An 11,280-nucleotide genomic window follows, 5' to 3' on the forward strand; every position below is an offset into this window, starting at 1 on the left:
AGTTGCTATTTTCAACGTGAGAGACTATAGATTGCGAGTCTGAATTTTACCCAGTACAGGTACTAGTACAGTACTCTTATAATGGCTGTCATTATTCAGTATTATAAATCCAATAATCTTATCACATCCTTGAAACTTTTATCCTTTGGAATTCCTGTGAATAAAATAAGTACTAACAATTTATATTCTTTGTATCCAGTAGAAATTGCCAGTAAGAAATAAATACAATTTAACATTGTTAAAATGAAAGCTCTTTAATATAAACCAACAAATTTACATTTTGTAAAATTGGTAATATCACAAATTATATTTCAACATTTTACAAAGTACAGTATTATCAAAGTGCAGTATTATTAAGGTTTGCTTGATTTGATTTTTAAATTTTAAAATTACCCGTAAAACATTATGCAAAATTGTTTTTTTTAATGGTCCCTTTTGAATATGATGACACAAATTTTCAACATGATTATGAGCACACAATATTTTGAAAAAGTTTGAATTAACTATCATTACAAACCCAACTTCTACTTTCACTTAATGATAAGTCATTTCCAGAGATAAGGGAAGAGCAACATACAAAAAAGTTAAAAACAAAAAATGACATTAATTCATTTCACAACTTTAAATATTCTTTGTGTGAATTCCTCCAACCCACACACCCAACTTGCATTGTATTCAGCACTTAACTGAATTCCTGCAATCAATACACAATCAAGAATCTTCTTGCGCATTTAATACTCTGTTTTCAATCGCCTTACTAACTGCACCAAACGGGTCATTTTTGTAGACTGGATCTTCTTGTATTGCCATAAACATTTGTACATCTGATATGCTGAAAGGAGTACAAATTTATTAGCATTCCAAAGCAAACTATGGTACTTTAGAAAAAATTAACAACATATATTCCTCTAGAATGCCTAAGCAATGGGGCAGTGTTTATTATTATGCTGGGACCTTATAATAAACCCAGGACAAAACATACATTTGAAATACAGTACAGCAAGAACAATGAACACTAAACCTACACATTATAGTAGTAAAAACCATGATCTTTCACTCTATCCTTGACCAAGTAAAAACTTGGGACTTTCAAATGGTCCAGGATAGACCAAAGAGGAGCAACATTTTTACTTTCTTTAATAAATGAACACTAAACTCATGTATTATACTGTCTTTGAAGACTGGCAGTTTTTACAAATTTTCACATGAATAGTGATAAAACAATAATTTTGTGCATACTCTACTGTATATATTTAATGAACAGGGTAACTAAGAACAGTCAACACTTATAACAATGAAGTCACATTTTGGGAAAACTGTGTGTTTTATTAAATGTGATTTATAAACTGAAAGATGTGAGAAAAACAGTCACATTCAAAGATATGATAAAGCTGTACATTACAAAAATGCCTTCATTTAAAATAATGTGCAGATGTTTGATGAGTGAGTGGTTCAGAATTATTGATGTGCAAGAGTGGGTGTGAGTGCATAGTACCTTTATCTATACAGGTATAGATAACGGTACTGTACTACCTTTGATAAAATTGTGAGGACTGTCTTGTAGAAAAAAATAAGTGCGTTTAATAAAACACCTTAGTCTTTTATCTCTGAACTCATTTGAGTATTTTCTTCAGCATTTTTTTTTAAATTACAGTAAAATTAAGTTAGATATTACGTGCATTTTACATACACGACTTCAAGTGCAGTAGTCAGTGCAGTCAGCTTACAACTGGAAGATCTCTCAATTCCCATACAGGACAAGACATTTGTGCACGTTTCCTTACTCCCGATGCCTCTATTCACCTAGCAGTATGTGTCTTAAAGTTAAGCAAGTGTTGTACAAAGTTCTATGTTGAATTATTAGAATTTTATATTTTCATTATTCCTAATTTCTAGGGGTGCACAGTGTGGCTCCATGAAACTACAGTCAGTGAAACAAAACAGATCACTGCTGGTTATAAGAAATATTGATACCTCTAAATCACCAAAAAAAAAACTCTCCCAACAACGTAAACAAACAATAAAAAATTCATCGTTTATCATAAGCTCGTTCGCCCCACCTTTTTTGGTGAGATGAGGGAGGCAGACTGGGATAACTACCTACAGATAGATCTCGTATGAAAAAGAGAACAAAATATTTTAAAGAACCTGGCCCCAACCTCACAGGGGCACAAAGAGCAGGGGATTATTGTTATTACCATAGTTGAGAAAACATTCCGAAAATAAGCACAGAAATACAGACAACTGCAAAGTTCACAGAAAGTAAAGTACAGTGTAATGAAACAGCCAAATGAGTCCACAAATGATTCCCTTAGATACTAGATTTAACCCAATAGTTATGGCTGCCCACCAACAGGTGGCAGCACCACCTACTTGATGAGGGTGGGCCACCCTTCCTTCCCCAGGAAGTCAAGGATGGTTTTTTCCATCATCACAGAACTATGGGTGAAGAAGCCAGCTGACCCAGTCTGCCTCCCTGCTCCCAACAAACAAGATGGGGCAAGAAGTTCTGATTATTTGTTAACATTATTGGGAGAGTTCTTTTAGTGATTTTGAGGTATCAATATTTCTTATAACCAGCAATGGTCTGTTTTGTTTCGCTGACTTTATGGGAGCTTCCCCAGTGGTGGCAGACATGATTAAAATTCATTATTAATCATGTTCACCAAGAAAACATTTTCTTGGGGAGCCACAAGGGACTCTCCAAGAAAAGGGCAATTATTTGGAAATCTGGACTGGATCTGAAACAATGTAATCTGGATTTTGAACAGTCCAACTCTTAAATAAAATATGTGACAAGAAGACACTGAACATGAACAAAAAACAATGCTTTTAATCAGCCCCTCATTACTCAAAACATGCAACAAGTTAATATTTATGAAATGTACTATACAATTATTATTTTTGTGGTAATAATTTTTTTTAATATAGCAATAAAAATAGTAATCTACTTACAAGTCTTTTTGCCTTTCTTTCACTTTCTTAGTTCCTTTAACTTTCTTTGATGCCTGCACATCTGTTTTACTAGTGGAAGTAGCAATTAATTCTTCTAATGAGGGCAAAGCATTAAGCAAGGGATGCATATCCCCAACAATGGCAGTTTTCTCTCGCTTCTTGCGCTCCCTCTCGGCTTTTGCTGAAGCCCGGATGACGTCGATTTCTATTTGAAAATAATGACACAAATTAGTATCACTTACATTTCCCAAATTCACCTTTCCATTGGGGTGGAGAGGCAGAAGTGTAGAGGAAAATGTGAAGGGAATGTAGATAAGGAAGACCAATAACACTGTCAAATGAAACAAAATTAATACTGTAAATGGTGACTTCAGCCACAGGGAAACTAACTGGATAAAGAACCTCCATGGTGAGGATGATGTACCAGGGGGGCCAAATTAGGATGTAAGGGCAAAGGCTACTGATTTAAGAAATGAGGCCACGTTCTCACACACATTGACATGCCTTTATTTTAAGTGTATTGATCAGGACTGGATTTTTCCAAATATAATTAGACTTAAATAAGCGCGATCAAGCAAAATTATATCAATAGGAAAGGCCTGTAAAAGTACTGTACAGTGCAGTACTTTTAAAGGTGTGACTTTTTACGTAAAATAATGTAACATTTGCCAAAGAATTCAGTGTTGGCTTGGCAGCCCATGAAATTGTGTGTGCCCGAATTCACACCATAATGTATGCTGTTTAGGGTACGCACCTGTATTCATAGGTTAACCTATGCTCTTAATAATGATTTATTTTAAGCTGATCATGACTGTCCTCTTCACCACCTTTTTTCCCCCCAACTTTGCTATGTAATGCCTCTAAGAGTCCATTATATTATCAATCTTACTACTGTATAACTTACTTTGCATAAATTCCTCATGTCTCTGTCTTCTTCTTTCCTTCTTAGTACATCTACTCTGCTTATTAGAGGACACACTTGTCATACTACGCGTGTCTGATGTATCCACAGTTTTAGAGGCAGGCATGTTCTCTGTTTCCCCTAGTTTGATCTGTAAACCTGCAAACATGTTACCACTGAAAAAAATAAAATATAGCAAATTAGTTACATTTGAAAAAATATATATTAAATAGTTACAGTATTTTGTAATTTATTGAAAATATAGACTTCAATATGAGTCTGAAGAGTTATGTTACAAAATAAACCTTTTAAAATTACACTAATTGCATCAAAAGCTACTAACGTGGAAATTTGCTAATGAAAACAGGTATATGGACAGTACTGTATACCAGTCATCTCCCTGATGAAACTCCCTGAGGATGAAACCTGAAAAATGAGCTTGTGTGATGTCAGCCACGTTATTTACGAACGCCTTTTTTCCAAAAATGCCTGTTATCCGATTTGGGTTAGTTTGGATAACTGGTGGGGCGGCAGGCAGTCTGAATAAAAATGTGCAATAAAGATGGAACTAGTTTGCCAAGTTACCATACACAGCACCACTCGAGCAGTGTTCATACACTAATGGATGGCTCGGCAGCTTTAAACTCTACCATGGCATTAGGTACATCATTGTACATAGTGAAAGGCAGTCTGCTGAGGTTACCTCATCACCATTACTCTCCACTTCAGTCAACCCAATATTAACATCATCCACCACCACCTTTTCTATCTAAATAAAAATGCTCCATCAATTATAATCTTCAAGTTAACAAGTGGATCAGAACTTCTTATATTGGTGAGTATAAACAAAACACTGACAAATTTCTGCAACAAAATTGTAAATTTTTTCCACCTAGCTTTTCAGGATGATGAACCACTTATCAGAACACAACAGGTTATCCGTTCAGTCTCAATCCCGAGAGGTTCGGAAAGCACGTGGCTGACTGTAAATGAATCCTGAAATGAACACCCAACCTTACCAGATTATTGCAAAGCAGCCCGTCCTCCAAACAAAGACCCAAAAGTGATTCCATTCACCCGCTAAACCCCCTGTTTATGAATGAAAAACAGTTTACACACGACCCACAACTGATGACGTTCGAACAGTTCCAGAACAAGTGCTTCACTGACGAATTTTGTTTGAAATGCAACACTGTAAATGCTTCACCAATGTACTACAAATAGAAATAATCACCAACAGAACCTAAACACCTAACCTAACCTATGCCTATAAATGCACAATATGCTAATATATTATAATATTAATTTATATTTGAGAAAATTCCTGTTTTGAATGAACAGCATGTTAAAATTTATGAATGCGTCTGTGGGGTTGACCACTGAATGTAATGGACTCGAGTCGAGGATGGGTTGTGCAAGACAAACTAGACATACCCACTTCCTAGTGCCTAAAATGAAGGAGGATCCTATTTAGGCATATTTTACATATTAGAACACTTAATTCTAAACCACATACCTACAGTTATTGAATGGCCTACAGTTCTATCCTAGGTTCAGCTGAAAAAAAACCTAAGCAATCAGTAGCAGCTCAAATATTAGTGTATGGATTATTGTATCAATTAAGGCTCCACCACAAGTGTGTTCATCTATAACAAACTACAGTATAGGTATAGACTAGTTATTCAAGAAATATTTGGAGGTACAGTATAGATATGCAGATATTATGATTGATATCAAGACTGCTGCTGGATGACAGGATTGCAAGGAGAATTTGCACCAGTAAAGTACATACTGTATCGCTAAGCTGGATAGATAGGGGTTAGCATGGATAAAAGGGGGCTAAACTGGATAAGAGGTCCTAAACTGCATAAAGCTTTGGAATATATAGAAAATGTATCATGAGGTGCTGATGGGAATTAAACTGGCTAGTAAAATATATTTAGGGTATGAATGTATGAAGACCTTTCTTATAGATTAAGGTTATCTCAGTGATAAATGCAAATGTCAAAGATGTCTACATATATGCAATTATGCATATATATGCCCACATACACATTTGTGCAGGCTATACATTTATTTAGCCCCTGGCAATGTAGGCAATTTAATACATCATAATTAACTAAAAGTACACATATAACAAAATGTATTTAAAAAACCCAGAATATTTGTAGTTCTGCAAGTACTGTAAAGTAGTATTAAATAAAGTTTTTGGCATGACAGCATGGACCAATAATTCTCCTTTTCTTTGTTTAATTTGTACGTACAATACTAGGTAGGTAGCCCAGTGCCTTAGCAGCATGCTCAATACTATCAGTACTTCTTATTCATACTTCTAAACAACTATTTAATTGCCTTTCTAATTGTAGCAACCTGACCAATGCATAGTTAATCATTACGAAAATCATTGGACCAGGACAGGAATCGAATCAGAATCCGGGTAGCCCCAGGATGCTAGTGTATTGAATTAACCATGCTCCCCCCTTTGAGCAGGAAAGTGTATCCCAGCAATTTCAAATTAAAGTATTGTACTGTATGCATAAACTTGCAATAAGAAATATACTATACAGATACTGTACTCATGATTTTTATCTTATCCCCTCCAAACAACTTCCAGCTTCATTAACCCTTCACTGCATGACACAACCAGGGATGTTCTCATCAATTATCCGTAAACTGCTCGACACAGTCAGGAATGTTTTAAAGTACTGTACTGCATAAGATTTAAAAACTCCTGCAGGTACATGTAGCTCAAATCTGCTTCCTGAGGCCTCCAGTAAACAGATGCCATCTTGGAAAAAAATTGAGGGCACCTCTCCTCGGTGCGAGGGCTTCAGTAGAGAGCACGACCATGAGTAGTGCCCCTGGCCATGAGTAGTGCATGCAGCAACTCAAAAGTACTGCTCTGCAGCTCATGTCCATTGCATCACTTAATGATGAAATAAGGAAGTGCAATTATTTAATGATGATAATGTCACAGATCATAGAAGTGATAAATACTATGTACAGTACTCATATCAGTGAACCCAATGCTGGTCATGATGTTCACAGCGCAAGGTAGATCCGCAGCTTAGAGTGTATGCATCATGAAACGGTACCTCATGTTCTTTTAGAAAATTAACTTGTGGAAAATTATTTATATTCAATATTTAATGGCCTAAGATTCTGATAAAAATAGTAGCATTGTGCATAGTATATTTAGAGGCACATTACTTTGTCAGGTGCCACTGCCAACTGACTGGCACTATGTTATGCTTGGATTATGAAAACACCACACCTGCTTAGTGGTGCATAAAAAATGTAGTTATATTTAATGTGTGTATACAGTGTAATAACAGCAAAGACTGTGTTTTGTAGTTCTAAGAATTTAATATTAGCAACACCAATACATTTTAGCATACCAATGTTCTACACATTTTATTATAAAAATTATTTTAATGGCAATTTCTGACCCCAGGAATTATCAGGAGAAAGCACCAAGCCATTATGACTATATAACAATTGGAAAGGATAAGGATTTGGAATAGGATGGGGGGAAAAGAATGGTGCCCAACCACTTGGTCTGAATAGTAGAGCAACAGTCTCGCTTCTTGCAGGTCGGCGTTCAATCCCCGACCTTCCAAGTGGTCGGGCACCTTTTCTTCCCCATTCCATTATGATTACATAAGGAAAACTAAACCTGTAACTTGCAGCAGTTACATGTTTAATTGTATAGTATATTGTACCTGGCAGTGGCTTCATCACTTTCAATTTTCTTAACCATAGGCACCAACTGTAAAATCCCTGGAGCAGGAAGATCATTGCTTTCTTTGCTTTTTCTTTCCTTTGCCAAACTAGTATGGAACTTCTGTCTAAGTCTTTTTACTTTACCCATGTTGAGAAAGTTTGATTAATGTAATTTCCTGAAAGGGAATAAAGAAATGTGGATTAATATTAAATTCTTGCTAAATTAATGAGCATAATTATTATAATTTTAGGGAATATACACTTAAATGAAACTTTAATAACTGAATGGAACTGCAAAAGCACACGATGAATATGTCTTCCCAACAGATACCGAAATCCAACTCCCTGGTGTAGCTGGATTATGTATCCCTTTCACCTCTGCATATGACTGATATTGGCGAGGGTTTGAACCCTTAGCATAGAAAGATAAATGGTCACCAATCCTTAACGTGACTTGTCATTGTGGTTGGTGTGGTGTGGCTTGTCACTGTGGTTGGTGTGGTGTGGGGTGGCTCATCACTGTGGTTGGTGTGGTGTGGCTCGTCACTGTTGTTGGTGTGGTGTGGTGTGGGGTGGCTCATCACTGTGGTTGGTGTGGTGTGGCTCGTCACTGTTGTTGGTGTGGTGTGGGGTGGCTCATCACTGTGGTTGGTGTGGTGTGGCTCGTCACTGTTGTTGGTGTGGTTTGGTGTGGGGTGGCTCATCACTGTGGTTGGTGTGGTGTGGCTCGTCACTGTTGTTGGTGTGGTTTGGTGTGGGGTGGCTCATCACTGTGGTTGCTGTGGTGTGGGGTGGCTTATCACTGTGGTTGGTGTGGCGTGGCTCGTCACTGTGGTTGGTGTGGTGTAGCTCGTTACTATGGTTGATGTGGTGTGGCTCGTCACTGTGGTTAGTGTGGCATGTATCACTGTATAGGTGTGGTATGGCAATGCTCATCACTGTACTCACCTAATTGTGTGTGTTATATGCAACGCTACTGTGGTTGTTGTGGTGTGGCAGGGGATGGTGTGGCGACTAGTTTGTTGTTGTTATATCAGGTTGAGGAGGATGGGATGCTGCCCGAGGCGGGTCCTGCCAGCGACTGTTGTTGTGGCAACGTGTTCTCTGGCTCACAGTGGCCACTTGAGGGACTAAAGGTGGCGAATTTGTAACTAAAGTAGCCCAATTTTGTTATTTAGCGATTGGTACGGTTTTCAGAGTAATATATGTAGAGCACAATACACAATTATAATGGTGTTATTAATATGATTCGACGAGGTTAGTTTGTTTAGTTCATTTATTATGCACCCCATACCCATCTTGTGGGCGGTAGTGGAAAGGGTTACAGAGGCACATAATGGGCTCAAGGACTGAACCCCACAATTCATTTAGCTAGGCAAGTTACAATCTTGATGAGCTAGTTACAAAATTCAATATAAGTCGTCACATCAACAATGGGTTCGAGATCGACCTCAAGTACAGGTTCTAAATTAAGCAACTGACATATGTGGGGCCAACCCCTTTTGTCATATACATCAATGACAGATGAGAATATTACAAACCATATCATCAAATTTGCAGATGACACAATGATCTATGGTAAAGTGGGAAATGAAAATGATATTGAAGCCTAACAAAGAAATCTACATGAACTCCACAAATGTTCAGTAGACTGGTAAATGCTTTTTAATATCGATAAATGCAAGACTTTGCATATGGCGAATAGCAACCCATTGCACAACTACCAAATTAATAACATTTCATTGCAGCAAATTGATGAAGAAAAGGACCTTGGAGTCAAAATCCAACATTCACTGAAAGTTGAACAACAGGTAGGAGTAACAGTCAAAAAACTTACCAAACACTTGGAATAATCAAACGTACCTTTGACTTTAAGGAAAAGCAGGTAGTGATTCAATTGTATAAATCTCTGATGCGCCCACATTTGGATTACTGTATCCACGCATGGAGACATCATCTTCAGAAGGACACTAAGAAGGACGTTCTAGAGAAAGTGCAACATCGGGCAACAAAAATCATTCCAGAGCTAAGTGAACTCTCATACCAGGAACAGTTGAGGGCCACTGGGCTAACAGCTCTGCAAACCAGACATGACAGGGCGGATCTCATCGAAGCTTTTAAAATACTGAACAATTTGGAGGATGTTAATGCGGACAACGTCTGCAAAAGGTTAGATGTAACACAAACAAGGAGCAATAGTTTCAAGCTCAACAAGTCACAGTATAGGACTTACAGGAGATGCTTTTACACCCATAGGGTTATAAAACATTGGAAAACCTACCCGCCGAAGACGTAAATGCCAAAACTGTTATATTTTAAAATCCAATTGGAAAAGATCACAGGATAAATTGGGGGACCTTTGATAAGCCGCCGGTTTCCTTCGAGGCCGCTAAAGTGTTAGTAGCCCTCGGGTAAAACAATTGCTTAATTTAGAGACTGTACTTGTGGTCGGTATCGAGCCCATTGTTAATGTGACGATGTACACTGAATTTTGTAACTAGCTCATCAAGACTATTACTTGCTTAGCTAAATGAATTTTGGGGGTTCAGTTCCTCAGTCCATTATGTGCCTCTGTAACCCTTTCCACTACCCACAGGAAGGATATGGGGTGCATAATAAATAAACTAAACTAAAACTAATTTCTTCCCACCAATTGACCTAATTGGATTAATTCATTAGCTCCCCCACCTCCCATAAGTCTAATCGCCTAAGCTACATTTTTCTCAAGAACTCTATCCCCCAATACTATGTAAGTTCAATTCCATCCTTATTATATATAAACATAAGAATGAAGGTAACTGCAGAAGGCATATTGGCCCACACGAGGCAGCTCCTACTTATATCCACCCAATCTCATTTATATATATATATCTAACCTACGCTTGAAATAATCAAGGGATCCTACTTCTATTACGTTACGCGGTCATTGGTTCCACCAATCAACAACCCTGTTACCGAACCAATATTTACCCAGGTCTTTCCTAAAACTAAACTTATCCAATTTCTTATATTATTTATATTATTATTTTTTATATTATCTTGGTTATCTTGAGATGATTTCGGGGCTTTAGTGTCCCCGCGCCCGGTCCTCGACCAGGCTTCCACCCCCAGGAAGCAGTCCGCGGCAGCTGACTAACACCCAGGTACCTATTTTACTGCTAGGTAACAGGGGGCATAGGGTGAAAGAAACTCTGCCCATTGTTTCTCGCCGGCGCCCGGGATCGAACCCGGGACCACATCTTTTTAATCAATCTTTCATGTGGCCCTGTATCAAAAACTTTGCTAAAGTCAAGGTATACAACATCACAAACCTTACCACTATCAACTGCCTCAACTATCCTGGAATAAAATGATAGCAAATTTGTTAAACATGAACGGCCATTAGTAAAATCACGTTGTGAATCATTTATTAATCTATGTTTTTCATAGTGAAGACGAATGGTATTTGCAATTATCGATTCAAACAGCTTTCCCACAATAGACGTTAAGCTATTTGGCCAATAGTTTGACGCAAGTGATCTAGCTCCTTTCTTGAAAATTGGTACCACATTAGCAACCTTCCACGACTCTAGCACTCTGCCTGACTAATGATTTATTAAATATGGTAAACAACGGCTCGCATAGCTCCTCTTTGCATTCTTTTAGCACCCTGGCAAACACTTCGTCTGGCCTTGGGGATTTATTTGGCTAGAGTTTCACTA

General features: G+C 37.7%; 1 protein-coding gene across 1 annotated transcript; it reads right to left on the reverse strand.

Annotated features, from left to right (window-relative positions):
• Positions 1 to 234: 234 nt before the first annotated feature.
• On the reverse strand, positions 235 to 8,705 carry LOC138370640 (ribosome biogenesis protein SLX9 homolog). The gene is made up of 5 exons (XM_069335254.1): positions 8,528 to 8,705; positions 7,579 to 7,755; positions 3,860 to 4,032; positions 2,956 to 3,160; positions 235 to 832 (listed from the first exon to the last, which is right to left on the reverse strand). Exons 2-5 carry the CDS (start codon positions 7,725 to 7,727, stop codon positions 712 to 714), a joined length of 648 nt encoding a protein of 215 aa, XP_069191355.1. The 5' UTR covers positions 7,728 to 7,755; positions 8,528 to 8,705; the 3' UTR covers positions 235 to 711.
• Positions 8,706 to 11,280: the final 2,575 nt, after the last annotated feature.

The sequence above is a fragment of the Procambarus clarkii genome, chromosome 32, assembly GCF_040958095.1.
Source record: "Procambarus clarkii isolate CNS0578487 chromosome 32, FALCON_Pclarkii_2.0, whole genome shotgun sequence".
NCBI lineage: Eukaryota > Metazoa > Arthropoda > Malacostraca > Decapoda > Cambaridae > Procambarus > Procambarus clarkii.